The sequence below is a fragment of the Vanellus vanellus genome (genome assembly GCF_965231255.1).
Source record: "Vanellus vanellus genome assembly, chromosome: 3".
Lineage (NCBI taxonomy): Eukaryota > Metazoa > Chordata > Aves > Charadriiformes > Charadriidae > Vanellus > Vanellus vanellus.
The window spans coordinates 57,307,610-57,333,968 of NC_138907.1; the positions used below are offsets into that span (position 1 = coordinate 57,307,610).

The 26,359-nt window shown below is 41.6% G+C and overlaps 1 protein-coding gene across 2 annotated transcripts in view; it reads left to right on the forward strand.

The window, feature by feature from the left end:
• Positions 1 to 26,359, forward strand: part of PLEKHG1 (pleckstrin homology and RhoGEF domain containing G1) — a 51,672-nt gene that overhangs the window by 11,828 nt on the left and 13,485 nt on the right. For both annotated transcript variants that reach the window (XM_082480425.1, XM_082480426.1), the window contains exons 2-9: positions 7,789 to 7,889; positions 13,287 to 13,356; positions 20,427 to 20,473; positions 20,980 to 21,130; positions 22,138 to 22,269; positions 24,647 to 24,829; positions 24,918 to 25,013; positions 25,134 to 25,220. In XM_082480425.1, the coding sequence (XP_082336551.1) occupies positions 7,789 to 7,889; positions 13,287 to 13,356; positions 20,427 to 20,473; positions 20,980 to 21,130; positions 22,138 to 22,269; positions 24,647 to 24,829; positions 24,918 to 25,013; positions 25,134 to 25,220 (867 nt within the window). The remainder of the gene's footprint in view (positions 1 to 7,788; positions 7,890 to 13,286; positions 13,357 to 20,426; positions 20,474 to 20,979; positions 21,131 to 22,137; positions 22,270 to 24,646; positions 24,830 to 24,917; positions 25,014 to 25,133; positions 25,221 to 26,359) is intronic.

A 26,359-nucleotide genomic window follows, 5' to 3' on the forward strand; every position in this document is an offset into this window, starting at 1 on the left:
AAGAATGCAGGCCTTGGGCAAAAGGAAAGGACATAGAACTCTACACCGGTGGAGCAGGCATCGCAGGACATGTGCCTCCTTCTACCCCAGTCCTAGGAGGGAGCTGTGGGGCAGTGCTGGAGGCCGACAGGGGCATCCTCTGACACCGGGGTAGGGGCGAGCAGGCGTGCAGAGCCTGCTTTAGAGGCCCAGGCTCGCAAGTGGTGAGGGGGAACCCACAGCTGCAGAAAGTGATGCTGCTACCTCCCAGCCATGCTTAGTGGCGAGGCTGTTGTCCTAGCCAGGGACCCTGTGGACAAACTCGGTGCAACAGCATATAGGCAGTGTCGAGGGACCTCTCACTCACAAAGTTTTCCAAAGCAAATGCTTCAGTTCAGTTCAGTTCCTGGGACTAGCTGTGCTCTGACAACTTGAAGTCCTGCAACAAGATCTCCCGACTGTTATGTTGTTGACATTGACGTGCCCTAGAAATTTGTATGCAACCCCACCAGTGCTCGTGTTCTACACGGGCACAACTGCTCAAAGGCAGCCTCAACCAAAGAAAGCGTGCGTTTTAGAGGTGCGAGGCATAGTGTTGGGACTCGGGAATTCCTCACTGCTAATTTTGGCTGACATCTACTCCCCCTGTGGCTTTCCATGCATGCGGATGAAGCCAAAGGGACTTACTAGGGGTCTTTAGTATCTGTAATGGGGCAGTGTTTTAACATCTATAATATAGGTAGGAAATCACGTTGATTACAGAAAATCTGTCACTCGGGAATAGCTACCTGAAAAAAAAAATAATATATATTTCTTCCCCTTCTCTTCTGTAGGTAAAACTTAAGTTAATACTGTTAACTTTAACTTAACTTTAACTTTACTTTTTTGCAGAACCCTAACTGTGGAAACGATCACCTTACTCTGCAATGTTAAACAGTGGAAAGAAAATTTAAACATGCTTCTCTATTTTTAGTCTTTCTTCATACCATGTTCTCACAAGTGCTCTAACCATTAGTATTTGCCCTTTCTACATGCAGTCAGTGAAGTATCGTCTTACTGTATCACGGCTGCTTTATTGCTGTTATCCACAGGCTGTGTGTGAGCCGCCTGCACGTGTAAATTGGGTGGTTCTGAGGAAGCTGGTCATTAACACAGGTGACTGCGATATGGCTTCCTCCACCACCTCCTCCCGGGGCTTGGGGAGGGGACCGATGCCAGTGAGATCGCCTCCTGCCAGTTCAGAGGCTCCACTCTTCTGCCTGGACATCAGAGAGGAAAGAAATCAATCACAAACCGTATCTAGTAACAGATTGTATAAAGCATGCGGATTACTTTGGCTGTTCCCACTTGGCCGGCTGTCAGCGGTGGGAGGTATTCTCCTCACCCTTCACCCTTGAGGGCAGCACGTAGGTGGGTGCTTTGGAGCCCGCCTGCGAGGACCGACGGAGCTGTTTCCCGCAGAGCTTTGCTTGCACTGACAAGTGGCAGTCTTATGTATGAGGTACCGAGGGATGTAAAGCAAATGGAAAAGGGGGATAGGAAGCACATGGAGCCCAGGAGCTTTCTGCTCCCATTGCTGAAGTGAGCAGAGAAGGCCGCGTCTCCACGTCTGTGTTGTCCTCAGAAAGACCCTGGCTTTGGCTGGCAGTTGGTGGCGGTGCCGTGCACAGCCCCAGACAGGTGCTGATCTTTCGGACCTGTCCGTGCTTTGGCTGATGTGAGGGTTTTCCTCCTTCAGATGTCTTTAAAAAAAAACCCCACCAAATACGGCCCCCCACCCTCATTTTCCACAAAAAGTAGAAGGTGGAAAGACATGCTTGGAAAAATTTATTTCTTTATTTAAGTTTCTGGTTTTACATATAGAGAAGCTGTATGGTGGACAGCACAAGCATTTTTTGAGGCTTGATTTACTGGCATCATTAATGTGCAATGGCTGTAGCAGAAATAAAATATTGCTCTGATTTTTATGGCGTTCAAGCTGCATCTACAGTTAAAAATATGCCTATTAGTTAAATAAGTATTAAGCTGTATTAGCCTACTGTATGACAATGTGATTGTGTTACTTGCAGCCTGGGTTAGTGGTAGTGTTACTCTCGTGGGAGCAAGAGATGCTTGCTGCTAGGTAGCAAATCCTCACCGTCACAGGAAAGAGCGTTTGAAAAGTTCCTCCTCTGCCTGTTGGATCCGTACAAGTAAGACACTGAAGCAGAGCTGCTGCCACTTCTGCTTCTCCTACTGAGGAGTTTCAGAACTGGGAGGTTATAGGTGCTAATTGTCTTGACGGGCATGGATTTCTGCCTGCCACGTAGGAACACGCCAGGCTGTCTCTGGAGGGCTGGAAAGGGCCAAGGGTTTTGACCGGGATGGGAGGTGGGAAATGGTTGTTAGAGCAATCGGGAGACCACTTTCACTTTCAGAAGGGACGGATGGTTTCAGTCAAAATGAGGCTGCCTATAGGTAACGTGACTAGTTTTGACTGGTTACAGAGACTGCAGAGGAAGAAAATGGAAGACAGAAGATGAGGGGTGAAAAGCAGTCAGAAATGTGTTAAGTTGAAGTCTGGCTGCGTGAAATGTTTTACTACAGGTATCTCCAAGTAAACCACTGTGCAGATTACAGGAGACCCGCACTAAAATAGCGGGCTTGTCTTCTTCCAATATAAAAGGTGATGGTAATAAAAATAATTATATGTTTTAAGGAGAAAACCTGACAAAACCTGGTTTTATATGGGAAGGAGGTGGATTTCATTTAGATCTTGGTCCGTTCTTGGACTGATATACCCAAAGGAAGCAGAGCAAAAAAGCAAAGTATATATGGTTTATAAGTGCACCTTTGCTTTGCAGGGTACAGCTGTACTTTGAATAGTTAAAAAGACCTGCATTGGGCTGCTCTGGCCAATATTCAGCATCCTTGGCCACCTGTTGTGGAGAGTATGCTATTTTTTGACCCACCAGGCATTCAGAGTATGTTGCTGTACATGCCAGATAAATCCATAAATAATAAGAAAAGAGAGTAGAAATAAAATCAGGCAAAAGGGGAACTAGCACAGATTACAATTACCTCTATAATCAGCAGAATTAGCAATGGGGAGCATATTATAGTGGTTATTCTGTTGTACAACAACTGGTTGCCCAGCCTTCGCTGGTTACAAGTATGTAGATGGTTTGGTCAGCATGGGTCTAGCAAGCAGACTGCAAACAGGATCCAGTTTGTGGCATGTTTTCTTTCTGTCCTGCAGCCTTTTTCTCAAAGCAGAGTGGAAATAGTGCTTAGGTGCCCCAGGCTGCTGAACCGTTTGAGCGGTTCCTCTTCTTTGGGCCACGTGCATCTGTGCTGGGTAGAGGGGAGTCAGGCAAAAATATGCCTCTGAGTATAGTATAGCATCTAGAAGTAAAAGCGGCCTTATCAGAAGCACAGGTCTAGGGAACATCAGAAAACGTGGGTCTGAGTGACGCTGTGGCACTGCCTGGATTTAGGTCCTGCTTGACTTAGTATTACATATTCCTCCTCATGCTGCAACACTAGAAGTCATTGGAGTTTTGATAAGTACCTGGTTTTAAGCGTTTTTTGTGTCAGAGACCGAGTTTTCTTGATGTAAGTCCTTGGCTCTTGAGCCGAAGTGGGTGTTGCTGAAGTCCAGAGACATAGAGCAGCTTTGCTTTCTCCTGCAGCCTGTGTTTAGGCATTGGAAAGCAAAGTTTCCTGGTGGGCAGAATCCTTCATTTTTAATTCTTTTTTTGTGTGTGTGTTGATATCTAATCAAATATTCAGTGTTTAGCCTGCCTGTCTCTTGGTAAAGGTGTACATGCAGGGGGGTTGCACTAGATGACCTTTAAAGATCCCTTCCAACCCAAACTATTCTATGATTCTATATGCAATGCTCTTTCAAAAAATTTCCTTATCTTTGGTGATATTCATATGTGCACAGTCCTGCTCTGTAAAGGGATTGCGAAGGAATTCTGTAGTATACATGTTTCTTGCAGGGCAGGATAAAAAACGATTCTTGTTTTATGAGGCAATGTGGCTTTTACCCATTTTTTGAGCGTTACCATGTTAACATTACCATTACTCATTTTAACACTGCCACATTAATGGCTGACTTATTTGTTATTGTTCAGCCTGTTGTCTGTTTTTAAAGCTAAGTCTGTGTCTGTTTTCAAAGGAAAACCTGGGTGGCTAGATGAAAATATCCCAGTAATTTGCGTTAAGCTTCTAACGTGTGGTCATGGAAAAAAAAATAGTTTAATCAATGCATGAAGATATTTGTGCTCATTTCGTCCTTTTCTTGACAGTTTTCTCTCACTTCCAATTCATATAATTATTTTCTAGCCTCTGAGGTTGGTACTGTCATCATTTTGGTTCTTCCAGAGATCTTTCTCGTGTGATTATGGAGGAGGAGACGGTAGTCAGCTATGCAGCTTTGAACAGACATTCTCGTGATGGGTTTGGCGTGATGAAAGACAAATGGGGAGAACGTCAAACCCAGTAAGGAAGGCAGGCAGTCTGGCAAGACTCTTCTAGTTTTTGGAGAGTTTCAGGAAATAGGATGAAAAAATTGTGCAATATCATTAGAGCAAACCTTGCTCCATAAATCAATCTAAGGAGACTGGCGTTTGTGGGGTTCTTTTTCCCCTATAAAGTAAGCTAAATGTTTTTGCCATAACTGCAGAGAAGCAATAAAAGGCTATCGAAGGCAAAGGTTATAAACAAATCATTCAGTGCCGACAGAGGGTGCAGAGATGCTGACAAGAAACAAATAAAGTGAATAAAGCCGGTACTCTGTTCTGATAAACTTCATTGATTTCTGCACCATGTCATTATGGTTGCAGCCTGCCCTGTTATCTTGCAGCTCCAAACCTTTCATTATGGCTTCAGAAGATAACAGCTGTTGATACACGGCAGGAGGTTGCAGTGACTGCCATGGGGGTAAAGTACCATTTGCTAAGAAATAATTAGGAAGAAAACCCGTGGCTGGGCAGCTTTGATCTGCCTGTGGTGGTGTCCTTGCAGAGGACATTATATGCCAATACTGCATCTGTTTCCTGGATGAGCTCATGAAGCCTTTTATGAGAGCACACGTGCTCCATAAAGCAGTATAACCAGAAGGGCCCCGCTTGCGGTGTCAGTGCGAGCGATGTGCTGCTGCGCTCCTCCTGGACTTGGTCAGACCACTGTGTCAAGACCATCCAATGTCCACCTCTTTCACACAAACATGTGTATCTGAAGCTTTTTTGCTGCTGTGACTACCCCCAGGTATCCGCTTACGCGTGTGACAGCAACATAAACACGTCCCTGGCTGTCAGACGCGCACAAGCCTCAAGTCAGCAATATTAGCGATAATAGAAAGCTAAAACATGAATGCAGTCCCCAAATCCTGTGTGATTCCCAGCAGTATGAGGTGAGATACAAGGTACCTCTGAATCCCGAGCGTTTTGAGCGAATGACCGTCTCCCTTTGCTCTAGGTAAGCACAGATCCAACCATTGGTTTCTGATTTGTTTCTGATCGGATGCCGGGAGGAGAAGGGGGCCTGAAGCGCTGTCTGAAGGAACTTTTAGCAAAAGAGAGGACAAGCTGTGGGTGTGTGGTATAACCTGATCCTGGCGTATGCTATGTGGATGCTGGAAAACTGCCAAAGCACCTGCAGGCTGCTGCTTGGCAGGAACATTACAAAGTACTTGGGTCGCTTTTTCTTACTAAGAGTCTGTAAAAGACTGAGAAGAGTGTGGAAGAAAACCGGGATAAAAAAGGAGCACAAACCAGGACATGCTTATAATACTGACTACGATACTGGAAATAACTGTGGACTGTTTGTTATTTTGAAGAAACCCAAGCTCCAGCTATGCTGAGATGAATGAATCTGAAAGGAACTCCTCTTTATTCAACAAATACGCTGTATGGAGTTACTTACTGTAAGATTTTCACCCTGTCATACCGGCTCGAGATGCTGCAGTGTTCCTGCAGTGCTAAAAATGTTTTCAGGGGATTACAATTCTACCGGAGCATTTCTATTCTTTGCTTTTTATATGCAGATTTGCACTAGTGGGCAAAAAAGGTTATTTAGTTACTGCCATCACTGGAGTAGCGCAGAATTTATCATCTACTTCTGCCTTTGACCTAGTGTATTGCTGGCTGCAGTCCTGCCTGCCTCATCGTCCTGAGCCTTTTATTCTTCTGCAGCTTCTGAGTACAAATAAGAAGCCAAGGACAAGTTCAGGGAGTTCCAGGGATGTGGTTGCAATGACTTACTGCACAAATATATTTCAGGGACAGGCTTGGACTATGAGGCTGCTGTCAGCTAGTGGAGAAGGTAGAGTACAGGTTAGATGCCAATGCAGAAGAGATGAGGTGGCCTTGGAATAGGCTTTGCTTTCCCTTGGCAAAAAATACTGAGGTTTTTGAGGGTGATGAGGCATACCTTTAAGTGCAGGTGATGAGTATGGATTATTAAGCATGAGGGGGAGGGGACAGGAAAGCCTACTGGTACCTAAACCTGACTCTTGGTTACACCCATGACTCTGCTGACACTATTTCGGTTGGAAAGAAGGATAAGGGAACAGAGGCTGGAGCGCTGCAGTTCTCAACCTTCCTCATGAAGGCATCTGAAATCCCAAAGTCAGATCTACAGTTGATCCAAACCCTTTGTCTTCATGGGATTTGCACAGAGAATAAATCTTGGCCAATGTATGTCTTCTATAATACTTTTTTCTTTATGACTCTGGAACACAGTTATGTTTTAGAAGTTTTCATGGTCCCATTGACCTTTTGCAGGGCTCCTTCCTTGCAGCACCATGGAATGCTGTGTTGCTTTTGGGAGGTTGCCACACCACGTTGCCTAGCCCCAGGCTAAGGGATTTTATTTATTTTTGTTTCACATTGTTTCAGCTGTTTTCACTTTTACTTTATTTCCATCCTCCAGCAGATTTTCTTCATGAATGTGGCAGCACATTGGGTTTGTTGGTTTATGAGTTGTAGTTAGTTAATAGCCTGATGGATTTGTTTGCCCTTATCTGAGAAATTTTAATACTGTAGCAGCAACAGAATGAAAGGTGACACTTTGGGAGGTGAGCTCTTATCAAAGTGAGGGAAGAGATGGAGAAGTTGTTCTCCCAGAACACCGCTGATCTGAGGTTTTTCTAGCTGTCTTGTTCTCATTCAATTGAAGTCCCTGGATGAGACACTATCGCTCTTGTAAATGCAAAAGGGAATCTTTGGTAGAGCATATAGCAGTGTGATTTGCAATGTAACTGTTATGTGTGGTTAAATTGCGTGCACGTATATACATTGAGATACGTCCTCTGCAAACTCTGATTGTTTTCTTAACTATGTTTTTTTAAGAAAAAAATAATTTTTGCGGTGGTTGCTTTTCTGAGCCTGTGCTACTTGTGTGCTTTCTGCTCTTCATTATATAGGTTTTCTGTTACTAAGACTGCATTAAGTGACATTCTTCATCTCTTCTTTTTACTTTTTTTTTTGTCTTTGAGCCAGTTAAATGATCAATTAAACTGTCATTGTGAATGAAATCTGAGTACATTTGTGTATCAGTAGCAAGAGAAATGTTGGTCGTCCTGTCTAAAGGCTATAACTTAGCATTCAGTCTTTTGTTATCTTCTTGGTTTCAATGAACAGATAAGTACTGTTACCTTGCATAACAGAGTGACTGTTCACAGAGGGGCTACTGAAGGCTTTACTGTAATAATAAGGTGAAACTGATCTGAAGAGACTCATCTTGTACAATAAAACATAGCTCCGTTTACTGATCTAGAAAAGGAGGAAATGTCTGAGGGCCCGCTTCTCATTTCTCTTGTAGGATTACCTCGACTGTATCACTGACCAGACCAAGCTCTCCCTGGGGACAGAAGAGCGATCAGCCCTGTTTGGAAACATACGGGATATCTACCGTTTCAACAGGTAAATTCATATTTAACTAAACGAAAACAGTTCAGTAGCCTGTGTTAATGTGGAGGGAGCAAGCCAAGCAAATACTCTTTTATCAGCCAAGATATATAAATCAAGAAATGCTCTATCTTTGATTCTCAGCAGGGTTGGTTTCCTGAGATTGGATGTTTTTTAGCTGTTTATTGTATAATTCAAAAGTGGTCTCTATTTACTTTCTTCATGCTGGCTATTTCCATGCATCTAAGCCTAACCTGCTCTGTGCCCTGACTGAGCCTAATGCAAGACCGCTGTGAGTGAAATTCTTGCCTTACCAGAGACGTTGTTTTATTCCTCCTATATTGGGTCCTTTTGTGTACCTACATACATCACCCAGATCTGGCTTTTGTAGTGTTTTATACTATTAGGGACTCCTTGAATTAATTTCTCAAATCTGTGTTCAAGTACCTTTCCATATATTGAAGGCTTCTGTTCAGTATCTTTACAGCCTTCTCTAAAACTCCACAGATGTGATTCTAGTGTATATTGGAAGCCTCAAGTAAAATTTCTTGGTTGTATAGCTAGTGCCGCATTGTGTGGGACCTGCAGTATCTGCACTTTTAGGAGCATGCTGCTGCTACTTTTGTCTGCGTCTCTGTTACTATAAAAATAATTAACTTGTTCAGCATTTAAGGGAAATCTGAATATTCGATCGATGCAAGAAAGACATTGGCATAAAGCTCCCACGTCTTTTATATCCCGTTATTCCTGTAAAAACTCTCATAGCTTTGCTAGTTGACAAAACATCTCCCAGACTACGGGTTTTTTTGAGGAACAGATAATTTAATTAAATCAAAAGGGGAGGAGTAGTGTCAAAGAGCATCTTCAATGTTTTTCCATCATCATGGGAAGCTACTTTAAAGTGCTTCAGCTCCTGGGATTGCTGTTCAGTATCAAAGGGAAGAGTGGGGACGGATCTATTCAGAACTTACAGACAAAGATGAAACCTAAAATCTTTTCCTCAAAATTAAAACAGTTACTGCAGAGTGATGGAAATACACTGAACTAGCAAGCTGCTGTGTCCTGTTTCAGCTGCAACTGACTTGACTGAATGTCTAATACGATGGAAAATACATAGTGGTAGACTGATCATGTGTTTTAGAGCCATGAGACAAAGCTTGTAAGCTTACATCTTCCCAGCGGTCACAGGATGGAAAAAAACACTCCTGGCCATTACATTTTCTGATCTTTCAAAAGCTAAAGGAATGGCAGACTTGGTAGTTCGGACACATTTATACCAGCATCATTGCAAATATTACCTAACAAAAATACCTTCAAGTATGATCAGTCATTATATGGAATAATTGACGTACAAAAAATATTTGCAGATGTTAAAAAGAAAAAAGAAAAGAAGCAAAGCAGTTTGGGGCAATTTTAGACATAGATACATTACAATAGTTAAAACTCACTGGAAAGTTGTCCAAAACCTCTAGTAAATTGCTAATGCATTTCAGGCCTTATAATTTAAAATTCTATTTGGAAATTGTGAGCTTTTAAGACTGAACTGGAATTGTAGATCCCAGTATAGCTTCCAGGATTAAGTTCCCTCCTGTGTGAAACTTGGCATGTAGCTTCTGGGTCCTAAACATAATCTAGAGCCTTTTTATTTATTTTTACCTTTGAAAAAGGTCCATTTGGCAGTTCTGTCTTAGTAGTTTCAGATGCTTTTTGTAAGCATGATTTTACAGTTTCAGAATTACCTTGTTTTTCTCAAACCATTCGATCAGGTTTTTTGGACTTTGAGTACATCTGAGAAATTTCATTTCAGTAAATGGGAATTTCTCTCAGCCAATTTTTAGGTGTTGTGTTGAATGGCAGAAACAATGGTCAAGATGGTAGCTGCTAGTCCTGTGACTATGGTCTCTTTTTGGAAAGCTACTTATTAAAGCAGAATCACTGGCTACATACTGGTCCCCGGGTCCTGCTCCATCTCTTGGGGAAAGCTCCCCCACTACTAATTTATTTATTCGGAAGGGGGGAGTGTTCTCTAAGTCAGCATTTGCTGCCTTTCTTCCCTGGCCTCTCCTGTTGAAATTCTTCCCAGTGTCAGGTTAGGATAAATTCTCTACCTGTTACCGTGACTCGATTCTGAAATGGGAACCCTGCAGGAAACATGCTCAAGTTCAGTATTTCTACCAACACTCAGACGATCTCTGGAGAGGCCAAGCTGCAACCTGCTGACACTGATCATCCTGCATGGTCCTTGTCCATCGGTGACTACTGAAGCACACAAATACAGTTCAGGGCCATTTTCTACAACTGCCGTGTTCAGCAGTTCCAGTGCTCTGAGCTTCACCGTGGTAAGGGCTGGCTTGTTGTCAGGAGGAGCCTTCATAAAACCTGTAAGAGTTCACCTTAATTGGAAGAGGGTGGGTTTTTTTTCTAAGTGGAAAGAAATTAGTCTTGGCCACAGGATTTTTGCAACAGTGAAGTTGTATCAAGGCTAAATTTCTCTTGATTGTTTTTTTCTTTTTACTGAAAGTCTGAACTTTTCGGATTGATTTTCCAGAGCTCTATATGGTGAAAATATTCTACCGTGAAGACCAGATAGTGCCTGCTACGTCCATTTTTGTTTTGAACGCTGTGCTCTGTCAGGCATTGAGAGAATTAAGTTTTTTGGAGATACTGTTACATTAGCATTTATGGCTAGGCTGAACGGTACTTGGTCATCAACTGTTTGGGTTTTTTTTTGTCATGGGTTCAGGTCAAACCATGCTGTTTCCTTCCTGCATCTTTCCACTCCTTCCATTCCATCCAAATTGCCTGTCTGATGTCCCTGTCATTACCATGTCTTGCTCGCTCCAATTTGGATCAAAACGGAGAATACTTGTGTCTTGCTTTAAAATGGTCTGGTGATGATATAAAATGAATAAAATTTTAAAAAGTGCCTCGCCTGAATTTTATAAGCAAATATAGTGACTATTTGCGGACCTATATATATATACCTTATCTCGCTCCTCTTGACCTCTTGCAGTCAACAGCTTGATACTAACCTGATCTTTGTCCTATTGAAAGTCTTCACACACAGGGGGAAGATAAGTGTATTGTCTTGAAAAGAATTTGTACTCCAAAAAATTGACGCATCCTAAAAGACATTGCAATGAGGCTTTTATTCATTTGAGTTGAAAAGATAATGAATGCACTGCATGAAAACTTGTCAGTCTCTTCATGCTTACCTCTCTCATCCCAAAGGTGTTAGCATTAGCTTTTGATGATGATTGTACGGGTTCAGGTTTTTCCAGCCCCTGATAACCCAAGCTGTATAACTCAGTACATGGTCTTAAATAGCACTGGCACTTGCAGCATACTTCAATCTGAATCTTGTTAGTGATTCAGCTGCAAGAGCATGGAGTTCCTCTAGTGGTGCTCCCTCGTGCTCCCTTCCTGCATGGGCAGTTGGCGAGTTGCGGATGCTGAGTGCTGTGGTACTGTCTGTGAACACCGTAAAACCTCTGGATATTCAGGTGAAGGGAACTAATGCTCTTCTCTATTGTTTCTTCTGCCTCCTTGCAGCTACTTAGATGTAGCCTATAATACTAGCCCTACTTTTTCACATGTCAACTTGGTACTAGAGGAATTTATTTAAGATTTTCCGGAATCCTGAGCATGACAGATTTGTTATTTTTACAGTGGCAGGCTGCTCTTACCAGCCAGGTGAGACAGAAGGGAGTGCAGTATAGGTAACAAAATCTTTCAAAGCACAGCCCTTCCACTATGGGCTTGTGCTGAAGGTACAAGCCACTAGCATATTTTCTGCATAAACTTGGACTCATTGCATGAATAAGTGTTGCATTACTGTATCCTGTAGGAGAAATAACATGGTATTATAGGAGACCAGTAGGAATAAAATGGCAATCGAGGTGCTACGTACTCTAAGGCATCAGGAGAACAACTTCTTGCCAGACAGCAGGAATCCTCTGAGCCTGTTCATTGTGTTTGATATTCTTTCCAAAACTCATGTGTGGAACACAGTCAGCCATTATAACTAATGATTATGGTCACCATTGCTACAGCTTCTTGCTTTTGCTGATGTAAAGGAGCTTTGTGAGTGTGGGGTATCAGGCAAGGGTCATATTTTTATTCCCATTTTAATGACAGGAGAAATTGAGGTGCGGAGGTTAAATTGTTGCTGTATAGAGTGGCTTAAGTGACCACTGAACCTAAGGTCTTTGTCTGTCTTTGTTCCTTGTGACTGATTGCTGATTTCTCCCTTTCCTTCCTCCAGTAATTAGAGAAGCAAAGAATGAGTCAGGAAACATTTCTGGTTTACTCCTTTTCTTACTTACAGAGGGAAATTGTGTCTGCTTAGAGGGGAAAAGGGTAGTTCCCTACATATAGGCTTAGCGACTCTTATGCAAAAACTTGTTCAGGGAACCAGCTGTGATCTGGGAGAAAAGTAGCCCTAAACGGAAAATCATCTGATGAGAGGGAAGAGGGGGTGGGGAGGGTGGGGTGTGTCTATCAGAGTGCAATTTGGCAGAAAACTCAGTTTCTTCTCTTGTTTTCCTAAGTACATCTTTCAGTAAGACTAAAGCCTATTTGGATCAAGGAGAGACCTTTGAGGTTTTCTTCTTCTGGTTGAACTCTTTCTTTCACTGAATTGGCTTTTGAGAGCTGAGTTTCATACAACAGCGAACATGCTCCCTTACTGCTTTGCTCCTGTTACAATGAATTCATTTCCTGCTTGGCATGTCAAAATTATAAAATCCCCTCAGTAAGGTTTTATTTTTATGCATGTAGAGTTTATATATTCCCTTAAAGAAAACTTTTTTCCAGGCTAACCATTTTTCTTCAGTGAAGAGACCCACTAAAGGTAGACAAATTTTCCTGAGTGAGCTTATTGCCATTCTTCTTGTATGTGTAATACATCCCCTGTTCTCATCTGTGTTTTTCGGACTAGCTCCTCACCTCCCTCAGTCAAGTAAAGCTCCTAGAACATATGAAGTCTTTATAGGACAGGGCATGTGCTTCAATATCTTTTAAATTTTGTTAGTTTTAAATTGTGTTAGTTGATACACAAGCTACACAACTATCTGACTACACCACTATAAGTATTGTAGAAGAGCTGCAATCTGAAGGAAGGGGCTCAGCTTTGCTTAGGAGCAATCCCTGGTTGTCATGATGACTTGAATTTTTAAGTATGTGGGAATACCGTTTCCTTAGAGTGCTCCTCTGCCTCCAAACAAAAAACCCCAGCAGCTATACATTTTAGGGGGAAGAGGCGCGTCAAAGGGGGGTTCTTGTTCCCTTTTTAGGACTGCTTGTTGTTATCACTGCCACGAATGATGAAGCACTGTCTGGCACCAAATATACAGGTATGTCTATTCCAAGGTGTGCCATAATTGTCTTTTGTTTTCCTGTTCTTTGTTCTAGTGAACTTTTGCAAGATTTGGAAAACTGTGAAAATGATCCTGTGGCTATAGCAGACTGTTTTGTTTCCAAGGTAAGTGGCTGCTGCTGGAGTCTGCAGCACAACACTAGTTGTAGACAGGTACGGGGGAATGACATTAATTTGTTAGCTTTTGAGACCTGATTCTGACAGCTTGTGTGACTTCAACCAAGAAAAGTTAGCAAATCTATAGAAAGGGAAGGAATTTCTCTTAGTAGGTAATAGGTGGTGATAGTAGATGATAGTGCCTCTGATTTGCATTTAAAAGAATGAAGAAAAAAAGTGTTATTTTCTTCAGTAGGTGTATCTGAACTGGTGGAGCTGTTGATCTAGAGTTTCTTTTTAGATTTTTTTTTTTTGTGGTTTATTACAGGGATTCTTTTTTTCCCCCCTCCTCTTTTAATACAGGTGAGCAAGCGGTACTCCAGTTATGCCTTGTCAGCTTAAAAACAACTAGACAATACAACTTGGCTGCATTTTTAGGAAAGGAAATAACCTTAACCTACTTGTGGCCATATTGTTCTCTGAGATGACAGCAGCCATATCTTTAATTTTTTTTTTTTTTTTTAAAGGGGATCGACCAAAGTCTAGCCTTAAGATTCAAATCTCATTCTCTGAAATACTTTGAGTTCTCTCAGCATTGATCTGCATCTTTACTCTGTTGGGCAATTCTGAAGCCAAAAAATATGGAGAAGGAGAGGTTGTTAAGTGCAGGAGAAATACAGGGAACCAAAGTTGGTGTCCTTCATTGTAGGAAACCCAGAGAGCCAATGAAGGGGAAGGGGAATGGCTATAATGGGTAGGACAACAAGAGATGAAGTAATTTGGCCTACAGGTGACTTTAGTTCACTGCAGAGTTCATCAGAGAACCTACATATGCTGTGAATCTGTAGAACCTAAATGTGTTAAGAAATAATGCCATCTCCATGGAATTTCTGGGGGAAGAGGAGTGGAAGAGGGGGCGTGTAGGTGTTTAAATTTAAATTTAAATTTAAATCTGTCTGTAGGTGTGTTTGCCTTTTTCCATTAAAAAAAAAAAAAAAACAAACAAACCCAAAACCAAACAACCAAACAAACCAAACCAAAACCAACAAAACCAAAAAAGCCAAACCCTGTCATGTTTTATACTTTGTCCTGAACTCAGTATTGCCAGTACCAAGCAGTCAATGTAATAGGTCTAACACAAGGTGAGACCTCTCATGGTGGTCCAGTAATTTGTTTGGCACTATTGTGACATAAGGGATTTTATTGTAAAGGGGAGCAATGATACGAGCTTAGTCCTGCTCTTCCACCAGATCACTTGCTTCAGTTGAGTTTGAGAAGGCTGTTCTGTTATTTATCTAGTAATTGATCTTTTGTAAGCACTGAGAGATCTTAGTGTTGGCACCACTAATACAAATGCAGGATGTAATTTTGCCCCGTCGCAACGGGGTTTATGGCATATTGTTATTGCTCCAAATAGCCAATCTTGAATTAAAGGAGAGAGAATGGGATAAGGGCAAGCACAAAGTCCTGCTTCTGGAGCGGAATAACCCTATGTGCCCTCTGGGTCCAGCTGACTAGGAAACAGCTTAGCAAAAAAGGACCTGGGGTCCTGGCAGACAAGAAGTTGAGCCTAAGTCAGCAGAGCACCCGTGCGGTGAAGGCCAACTGTGAGGCCTTCAGGAGATTTACAGATAGCACAGGAGCTGCTATACCTTTCTGGTGTATTGCTTGCTTATAGCTGGGACTGGTGGGACTGCTGGCTGGGACACGAAACAGAGGTGGCGCAAGTGATAGTAGCAAGTCCAGGAAAAAGTTGTGCTCTCATTCATATTGGCCAGCTGAAAGTAGTTTTGTGGTAGACTTTCTGGCCATTAGTCCCAAAATCCATCTGCATATCATTGCTTGTGCTTTTTGTTCCCTTGTCAAATGCTTTTAGCGTTTGTATATTGGCTGGCAACTGCCTGATGGCTCAGAAATTGCTAGATTGCAGTCCTAACAAGCACTTTTTAGCTTCATCCAGACAAGTGCAAACACTTAAAAGCAAAATCAAACAATACCAAAACACCCCACAGTTCTGGTTTTTGCCATGAAGATGTCATTACAGCAACTGCTGACTGTCTTAACAGACTCCAGTTTTCCATTCTTGGTTGCTTGTATCTTCCCAGCATTGAGTAGTGGAAATAAAACTGCCTTTTTTGGCAGTATGCAGCCCTTTAAATCTTACGGGACTTTGGCCATTTATTGTTTGCTTCAAGTGTGCTACATCTTCACTGTGACTTAAGCACAGGGATAATGTCATGCTGAAGTCACAGCTCACAGCCTTAGCTGGTGGATGTAGCTCCGCTGGAGCTTCTTTAATGCTTCCAGTGGAACTGGGCTTGGGTCACACGAGCTCTGGCCCTAGTGACATTGTTTTCACCCTACCAGTTCAGCTGTGACTACCGTAGTTCTGGGGAATTCAAACATACGATGAAGTTTTCACTGTAGGTACTGTGTTTAGTTTTTGCATTTCATGAAGCTCAGTAACTGCATAAAGTAGTAGCCATTTCTTTCTTCAGGATTCACGTGAAATGACACAAAGTTGGTTTCCGTGTAGAACAGTTACGGTTAAAGTAAACTTGTGGGAGCTAAAATGTTTGATATTTGTGGAACATCTAGGGAGCTTAATTTTTTAAAATCTAGTTTTGGACCATATTTGATAGACTGTTTCTTTGAACTTGACTTTGTTATTTGGTTTTGCTCAATAAAATTTGTTGTACAGCGTATTATACTTCCCTCGCACAATCACACATCACTGTTTCCTGTGTATAACTTCATGCCTTGCAACTTTTACTTTTAAGGGAAATAGAGTAAGGATTATCAAATCACATTAGCGCACTTTGAACAAAAACTCATAATTGTGGAGTTGAATCTTTATCTTAACATTTGTTGTGCTGAGTGCCCAACGTAATTAGCTCCTAAAATGGCATCTTTTATTTGTTAACAGAATTCAGCAAGATGTCTGTAGTGTAAACTAGCCAGTAACATAAAACTCGCTAACAGATAAAATAACCACGCAAAGCTATGACTTTATATAAATATTGAATAGCAACTTACAACCTTGTATTCAATCCCTCTGCCTCCACATGTTTTAATTCATTAATAACTCACAGGTGAATGGACACAAATGCAGAAAAGCACGTTTTTTTTAAAACCTGCTTTCCGGTCATGAATTGCTGCCTTTACCTTTCTGCCCCAAGCTGCAGATGGTGTGGATGGGTATTTGTTTAAACACTGTGGGATGGCTGCTGCACAGAAATAACCTGCCACTGAGGGCAGTGGTGTACTGGTTTAGTTTCTACCAGCTCTGGTCCTGCATCTTCGTCTAGAAGAACTGTGTTAACTCTGGTACGTTAAATGTCTTGGAGACATTTTGCTGGTAACTGTAATCGGAGGCTGATAAAAGGGTTCCAGTGCAAGCTTAGCTATAGCTTAATTATTCGCATAAAAGATTGTTTATAAGTTTTCATGCCAACTTAGTCTTTCATTTTCATAGTAATGATGCCAATGTTAATTAGAAGATTGACTTCAGAATTCTACACGTTTACATTTAAGTGAGTTGTTGTAAAGGAGAGAATAATTCTGGCACATTGCTTTTCTCACTCAGCGCCCCAGAAATTCAGAACATATGTTTTCTGAAAGACACACCGATGGCTTAACCAAGGGGAAAGGCAGAATTACTCTAATCTAGCATCTCATTAATGAAGAGGAGATCCAGGCAATTGGCTTCAGCTTACGCTCTGACTCAGCTCAGTTTCTCAGTCTCCATTTTCCTTTAAAGTGCCTTTTATGGCTATAAAAAAGCTCAGAGCACCAAGGGTTGAGAGAAGACTGGGGATGCAGCCACATGCTTGGCTCTTCATGTGGAGGAGACGCGCAGTGAACTGATTCGGCAGCAAGGGACAAGCTAAGCGTAGCTGGGATCTGCTCACGCTTGGCTTTGCTCGTGAGGGTGACTCGTAGTCAGTGCGGATGAACTCTCGCCCTGGGTCTCAGTTTTTGCACCCTCTACTACAACAGCTTTGGGCCCCCAGAATAAAAATGCTCTCTAGAGTGATTCCAGTCTCCCTGCAGAGATCATTTTTCATCCGGTTTGAAGACAGTTGAGGTCAACAAAACAGCTTTCAAGCTGAGTAAGTTTAAGAATGTCCAAAGAAATACGGATGAGCATAGTTGGCGCTTCGCTTACAGTGTGAAAGTATTGATAGGGATGTATTAAGTCCATCTTAGTCCTGTTTTTTCTGTTGCTTCTGAACATAGTTCACAGCATTGGCTTTACCCTGCACGGCTTGTGCCCTGATACGCTCCCAGAAATGCAGTGCTTGCAATGCTGTGAAGCAGAGACGACCAGCTGGGTGTATGAACTAGAAGTCCCCTTGTTGACCATGCGGAGGTGCTGGCTGACCAGGCGGGCAGCGGGACAACGGCCGTCCTGAGTAGTGCGGCTTCCTCAGGCTGAGGAAGAGCCTGTCTTGGAAGCGGCTCTCTTGGCCAACGTGTTCACGTGAATCCTGCTGATGCCTAGGCAAGGTGCATGACGTTGACTCACACCAGCTTCCTAAGTCTGAATCAACAATCTCATTCTGGAGAATACAAACAAAATATGTGTAATTGACTTTCTACTGGCATTAAGCTCGCATAGCTCGGTAAAAGCAAATGCTCTCAGTAAAAGTAAATGCTCTCTGATGATTTCATGTGATGAAATGAGCTGTGGCGCAATGAAGAGAGTACAGATGTAAGTGCAGCATGAAATTTGGCGTCATGTCTGTTCAGAAAGCAGGGATGATTGTGAAACCATTCTTAAAGATTTTAGAGGTGCTGAGGGCATGAGAAAACTACCTTCTTTTTTTTAATACAAGTTTGTTCCATTTAATAGCTAGACTAAAATTCTTTTAAAACCAATAATCCTATTGAAAGTAGTTTTGACCTTGTGTAAAAACCAAACCAAAAAAAAAAGACCAAACAGAACCAAGAGGGAGAGTGCGAAAAGGCTCCTAGGGATTTCAGACTTGCTTTTGATTTTGTGGGGAATGTGCACTCAGTTCACTCTGAAACCCAATTCACAAGTGTTTGGCCTTGTTTGTTTTACAGATAATGCTTTCATTTGCTAAAATTTCACAACAGATATTCTTTTCCTTTGTGTTTGAAAAGCAGAACAATCCCATGATGATATTTATAAGCAGAATATATATATGAAAAATAAATTGGCACAACATGGTCTGCACTTTGCTCATGAAGTAGTTCTATAAATGCATCATTCTGTGATTGCAACCATGGGAATATATTACAATGTATACCAAAAGCCCCTAAACGAAAACCTGTATTAATATATGCATATAGAAAATAAATCACCTTTTTACATCATACTGAATTTCTTCCTAATGCTTTCTCTTAACCACTCTGACTTGTTACAAGTGCTAGCTAGTTTGGTAGTGACCACTCTAGAAAATTACACAGTGTAATGTCTGCAGCGCTCTGAAGTTTACTAATTCTTCGTTTCGAGCAGAGAGGGTTTTGGACATGGACAGGCTATGACACAAGCTCACTGTTTCTGGGTGCAGGCATAGGGCGTATGTACGCCACCGTAAAAACTAGCTGTGCCAGCAAAATGAGCCCGAGCGTGAAAAACAAGCTGGATCGTTTCACTGTATTTGTATCAAGACTACATTCAGTTGGTTGGTTTCTAACTGAAGAGCAGTTTAATAAGCTTACAGCCTACTACTGAGTAAATTGAGGATCTCAGTCCCTTAGAGAAAGATTTATTAGAAGTTTCCTGGAGTTACTTATTTTTTCAGAACAGTTAATTTTGAAATCCAGTAAAAAATACTGAAATGAATTGCAGTGACTTGTGCTTCTGTGGAGTAGCACCTTGCTTTATACGGGGTCCTTATGAATCGCCGCTCACTGGAAAAACAAATGGCACAACCCACTTTACCCCTGCGAGGGAAGGGAGCAGTGCTGTTAGAAATGGGGCAGGGTACTGCCTCAGCTGGCTCTTTCTGATGAATGGCCAAAAAAAACCCCAACCCAACAACGAGAAACATAAGCCACAGCCTGTGTCAGCCCTCTCCCCACGTGGTGGTGCTCCTCAGAGCACTGTTGCCTTCTGTTGGTCTCGCTGTTCATTCACCAGCGACTGCCGCCGGGAGAAGACTACCCCTCGCAGAGCACAGCTATTGTGCTGCAGAATGCCAGAGTCCGTTCGGAAGATGCTTTGAGTGGAAGCAGGGGTCTTGTTTACCACCAGAGCATTGCTTTTTGTCGATCTAGGGCTCAAGGAAAGAAAAAGTAATTTATTTTAGGACCCCTTTCGCAGTTCTGCAGTCGTTAGGATTTAAAGCACATAGGAACCTGTTCTTGCATAAGGTTAAACAATGTTAATTAAGAAAAAATCTTAGGCCAAGGAGGAAAGAAATGAAACTCAGGCTTTTGCTCTGAGAAGCTTGTCAGCTCTAAGTGTGGGTAATTTCACTGTGACAGGCAAGTGTGGAAACCCACCGAAGTCTAGTTACGACTTGTTTGGGTAATAACTCTGCTTTCACAGAGTCATAATTTACCTTTTTTTTTTTTTTTAATTAAAAAAAAAAACATCACTTTTGTGGCTTCTAATTTTCATGCTTAGACTGTGCTCAAATGTGAAAGTATTTATAGTGCATTTAAAATCACTCGCCGAACATAAACTGCAAAACTAACTTCTCCCAGGAAGCACACGTGTGCTTTAGCACACACAAAATGAGGCATGTGCAAGTCAGTTGTTTGAAGGGGTGTGTTTGTTTGTGTTTTTTGTGGGTTATTTTGTTGGTTTTTTAAGATGCATAGATTGTCATAAAGGACCTTGGAGGCTCTGTTGCAAAGCTACTTGCTTTATCTTTGTGCAGGTTTTCTGTTTTTTTTCCTGCAAGTAAAGGAAAAATCTCCAAAAAAAAGGAAAAATGAAATTCAGTTAGTAGGTCTATGGTAGTGTTAGGACTATCACAGTGAATTCATTGATCAGGAACTGGAGAAGGTGTTGTCTTAACGTCATCATCTTTATCATGCACATGGGTTAGATGCTAGTTTGACAAAATCTGAATATATCTAAACCTTTCCTCCCCATGCAGAGTGAAGATTTCCACATATATACACAGTACTGCACCAACTACCCAAGGTAGGAATGCTGGGTTCCTTTTCTTTGTTTGTCCATTGGTCTGTTTATGTAATGTAAGTTACACTCCATAAAAAATAATTTAAAAAAAATCATGGCCTCCCACACCCCACAACTGGAGGCAGGGGCAAGGAGTTTACTTTTTTAACTTAAAATAATAATAATAAAAAACCCCACCAAACAACCAAGCCCAACAAAAAAATGAAGGATGCTCATCTGAAGTTTTATTGTGACCGTTCTTGTCATTCATTGTTATTATCCTTCTTTAGAAAACGATGGTCTTATTCTGTGGTGCTCCCAATGTATAATTCCCAGTAAGAGAGAATGGTTGCGTGTCAAAGGAAAACATAACTGAATGCGTAAGATAACTTAAAACAAAAACCCAAACAGCAGTGATTGGATTAGGAACCTGCTGCCCCCTTTTACAAGGAAAGGAACAAACAGCTCTTGACTTTACCTACAGAGTTACAGAGGCAGTGTGTCTTAAAGCTACGTATTGATCTTTCCAGGTCGGTGGCTGTGTTGACAGAGTGCATGAGGAACAAGACGCTGGCCAAGTTCTTCAGAGAGCGGCAAGAAGCGCTTCAGCATTCTCTGCCCCTGGGCTCCTATCTCTTGAAACCTGTCCAGCGCATCCTCAAGTACCACCTGCTTTTGCACGTAAGCACCCATTAGAAACGTATTTTGTGTAGGGCTGCTGCACGTCGAAGTTCTTGCTTCTGGTACAAGACTTGAAGTTTAGAAGGGTTCTGGGTTTCCTTAGACGCTCTTTCTTTTGGGGGTGTTAGATTTCTATGTATGGAGACTCTTTCTGTCTTCATCATTTCACAGCATATGCATATATTTGGTGTGGGGAATTTGTAATTGTTTGTAATTGTTTTAGGCACATTGAATCAGTCTGTGCATCCAAATAATGAGCATTTTTAAAAACTGTCTAGAATTCTGAAGTTGTTTGGAAGATTCTTGTCATGATTAAACACTTTAGTACATGAAATTATTGTTCCAATGAAAAGCAGCATTTTTCCGCATGTCGCAATGCTGGGGGTGGTTGAAAAAAAGGAATAAATACATATAAACACCCCGATTGGTAAGATTTTTGTGGAGAGGAATGACTGAGGAAGTGGGAACTCTTTCCATATTCAGTCAATTGAGTTAAGCAAGTTTCGGAAATTCTTGCTTTATTGTTAACGTTTTCCACATATGTTTCCTATTAGAGAATCATGTTCTAGTGAAGTGTAAAGACGCTGATCCTTATTTAAAATGTCTGGTGCTTTTCTTCTCTCCAACTGTAAAGTAATGCCTGGTGTAATTCCATCAGGGTTTTGTAAGTGTGTAGATATGTTCCGCGTTTTAAGAAAGCCGTTAAATGCTGTCTGAAAAAGTCTTCTCCTGTCAGCGTACCGCGCTCTCTTTCTGTGCCTCTCCGCTCACATGGGCTGCCGCAAGTATTGTCGCTGCCAAACTGACCGTAAAGGCTTGGCTTTGTTAGTCACCTTGTGTTAATCAAATTGATAACAGCGTGCAATAGTAACAAAGGCCGGAGCGTTGCATCTGGGTGATTGCAGTGCAAAGACAAAATAGTACAGATAAAAACACAGCATTGCGTCTTGCTGGGAATATTAATTTCGAAACAACAGTACTTTTTTTCCCCCCCCCTCCTGTCTTAGGAAATAGAAAACCACCTTGACAAGGACACCGAGGGCTACGATGTGGTGCTGGATGCCATAGATACCATGCAGAGAGTGGCGTGGCATATAAATGACATGAAGAGGAAACATGAACATGCCATCAGGCTCCAAGTGAGTTCCCAAAGAGATTTTATGGGCGTTTGTGAGCTGGTTTTGTCAATATGTATGCCATTAACATTTTTTAGTTTATCTTTTCTTTTAATCTTCGTCAGTCATAGTTTTGACTCCTGTTGAGTATGCCTGTGGCTGTTTGATCTTAGAGACCATGGTCATAGCTGCTGCAGGAAAATCTCAGACATCTCTGCCCTACAAGCAGCATCCTGTAAAACACTTATTTTGCAGTAATATGGAACTTTAGATAACTTTTCTTTCTTCCTTTCCCTCAATTGTACGGCACTGCGATACAACCCTAGGGCATGGCTTTGTTCAGAAATCCTGTGGTTTCCGATTTCTTCCCTTTGTGCAGATTAATTTTGTTTTGAGGCGTTTCTTGTGCTTCTTGTTTAAGTACTTTCCTCTTGGGCTTCTGAAGACTCATTATCAGTTGCTTTGTGAAAAGTATAAACCTAGAAATATGATGGTTAGAAAAAGTTAACTTCACTTCGAATGAAGAATTTTTGAGGAGAGAACAAAAGCTACCCCCGAGTAACTTTTGGCATCAAGAGCAAACTGTTTTGCAGAACGGTCATTCTGTTTCAAACTTCCTAGTGAATCATGATTTTACATTACACTTTCATCAGCGGTATTTATATTGCTTTAAGAAAATTAGGGGGATTTTTTAGTTTCTAAGGTGGAGTAATAGGCCTATACCATTCCAGAAATCTGTGTCCTATTATTCTTTGTCCCTTTTTGTCTTTTTAACATAGATTATACTTATTGGCCTTCATTTTTGTGGGTTTTCTTTGTTGTTGTTGTTTGTGTAGGGAGAATAGGGTTACATTTGATGATGTCTTGCCTGCAGCAGTGTAACCTTTTGCCACGTGTTGCTGGAAATGCATGCTAATGACTTACCAACAGTCTTCTATAAATCTGGCTAATGATAACCAGTAATATTTGGCAATAAAAAGGGCTAAATGCTTTTGGGAAAGTGGTGTGTTTTTGTGGTTTTGTTTTTTGGGGATTTTTTTTATCAATTTATTGAGCTCAGCTGGCAAATGTATGGGGTTGTGAAAAATGTTTATGTGCATACTTACCCTTTTAAAAAGTAAAATCTGTTTCTGCAGCCGTAAGGATAGGATAGTGTCATTCGGTCTGTAATGCTGCAAGTACTGCGACAGCAGTTCCTGTGCAGTCTCCTTCAACAGTGGTGGACATGATCCCTGTGCTGTACCCTGACTTATTTACAAGTTCCTAGAGAGACCTGATAAAAAGCCTTTTTTTTAAATTCATTTTTATGTTTAAATTTATTTTTGAACTCTACACAAGACTGTTATAAAGTATGCTACTTTGGGGTTTTCTTCCTGTGAATGTTCTAGGTTGCATTTGTGTGTCAAATGTACTGAGATGTTTTCGAACTGAATGCTGTATTAAAGTATAATGTTCCAGAGAGGCCAGCCTAGGATGAGGACATTTGTCCCTGCTTTGCTAATGCTGCCAGGTTTAAAGTCCGGTGGACATTTTTAGCTTTTAAAGATTTCCCCAATTAAGGTTTAGTCTGCTCTTACAAATTGCTGTAAGTGCTATGTTGTTGCCACTGACATAAAAACGAAGCAACTGAAGGAAGCAAAAATAGCCATAGTGAAGCGACAGACTTGTGAAGATGTTCTTAGATGTTCTGTTCTTTCCTTCAGCCTTTTTTTTTTTTTTAGAGTAATAAATAAGGTGAGAAACATCTATGGTATGTATACAATTAATTAAAAATACAAATAAATCTTGGCATCTTCAAATGATCAGTTGACCAAATCACTTCTGGTCCTCTAGTCTTCTAAGAAGCATCTCTTCAATCTGGACACCTCAAAGAGGTGTCTTCTGTGGTGGCCTACAGGGCATAAAGATGGCATTATAATTCATCCATACCATACATCCAACCATACAACTTCAGGAGGATACACAGTGTGAGAGAGAAATGTTAAGAAATGTTAAGATTAGGAAGATTAGGGGCATAGAGGGATTAGGGGATGAGACATGAGAGAGACTGATGGCTGAATTACAGACTGTTCTCCATCTCTGCGAGCCCAGGGAGATGGGGTTGTGCTCTTTTCCTGCAGGCTGCCCTAGGGAGCGTAGGGCTTTTCACTGGGTCCACACAGAGGTAACCAGTACTCAGGAGGGCATGTTTTAGTCTGGGCTTAGCACCAGGTGTCCAAACAGCTGGCTGCAGTGTTGCCCATGGCCTGGCAACCTCAGTACCAGGGTATGGTGACTTTACACTGTTGGATGCTGAACTTCATATAGGAGAGTGGGAATGGCCTCGGCAGTTTTTGTTTGAGTCTTTATTTAAGTAAGATCACTGGAATGAATGTGGTTGGTCTTCTTTGATCTGTTGCAGGAGATACAGAGTTTGCTCACTAACTGGAAAGGGCCAGACCTCACGAGTTATGGGGAGCTGGTGTTAGAAGGAACGTTTCGCATTCAGCGAGCCAAAAACGAGCGCACGTTGTTCCTCTTTGACAAGCTGCTGCTAATTACAAAAAAGAGAGATGAGATGTTTGCGTACAAAGCTCACATACTGGTATGTTGGAGAGCAGGTGGTCATGCGCTGACTCTGGGTCTCCCTGAAACTCCTCCATGACTCACATCGTTGCCTCTCTTTGTTACAGTGTGGGAATCTCATGCTTGTTGAAGTAATACCAAAGGAACCACTTAGCTTTAGCGTCTTCCACTACAAAAATCCCAAGATGCAACACACTGTGCAGGTATGACAGAAGCCTCCCTGCCCACTGGGTAACCTGACTGGTGACCATATTGCTATTGCTGAGCCTGCGTAGTGCCGTAATGCATTTTCTCATGGTGCTACAATTTTTTTTTTTTATCAGGCAAAGTCTCAGCAAGAAAAGCGCCTTTGGATTCTTCACCTGAAAAGATTAATTCTAGAAAATCATCCTGCTAAAATTCCTGCCAAGGTAAAAATTAAAAAAACCCACCACCTCCTTGTACATGCATTTAACTTAGAGCAGTCTTATTAGCTGCAAGGTACGTGGCAATTTACAGAAAGTTCAGACTCCAGGAGATTGACATGTTGTTTCCTTATGTCTTTAAAAGTTCCTCAAAAATAATGGGAAAGTTCCACTAACAGCATCTACAGGGCTTGGTACAGGAGTAGAATTTAACTGGGTTAGCAGCATCGCTGTCCATATTAGGATTTGCCTGCTAAGACGCGAGTAACAGAGATGCAGTGTCATAAAGTTTGACTATAAAAGCATACCTTAGCTTGATACTGCCTGTCTGCACAACACCGAGGTGTGCTAATTGCAGCATGCGTAGACCTTACCAAGCTAATTTTAATCTGTCTTCGTTAGATATCATAGCAGTGAAGCCATGGGCAGCACACACTTCACAAATACACACACCCATGGTGAACCCTGCAGCCTGAGCTGGGACATCTGAGCCCTCTTTGGTGAGACAGTTGGCAAGCTTCATGCCAGAGAAAATGGGGCGCTGATATCATATTCATAGCTGTAATGTCTTGTAGTAGGGAAACTCGGTCCTTTTATTTATGAAATCCCGTCTTGGAGCTCCAGGTGATGTTTCCCAGTGTAACATGTTGCACCTCTCCAAGGGTGTAAACCCTGGTTAACTCTTGCCATGACACAGCAACCAGTGACTCATGTGGAAGTAGGATTTTTTTTTCTGATTTTTTTTTTCCCCACTGAGTTTTACTGCTTTTTTTTTTTTCAATATTAGTTTCACTGAACAGTTTCCTTGACTTTTCTTTCCACTGAGTTTTATGCTGTAATGGCTAAAAAATGTTACCTGCGACTGATGTACGCAGCGCTAGCAGTTGCTGTTACTCATTCTCCTCTTATCTTTTTGTTGACGGGGTTTATCAAAGGTATAATGTTTATGCTAGTATCCATGCTTACAGTGTAAATACTCCTTGCAGTTTATTAGGTTGTAAAAAGAAATACTACAGCATGATCTCAGCTTTGGTATCAAGATGTTTTCCTTACTTCTTATTGGATTTTTTTATTTATCTATGGAAAAAATGTGTAACCAAAAGTATAATTCCATTTTCTGCTCAGAGAAATAATTTCTCTTGAGA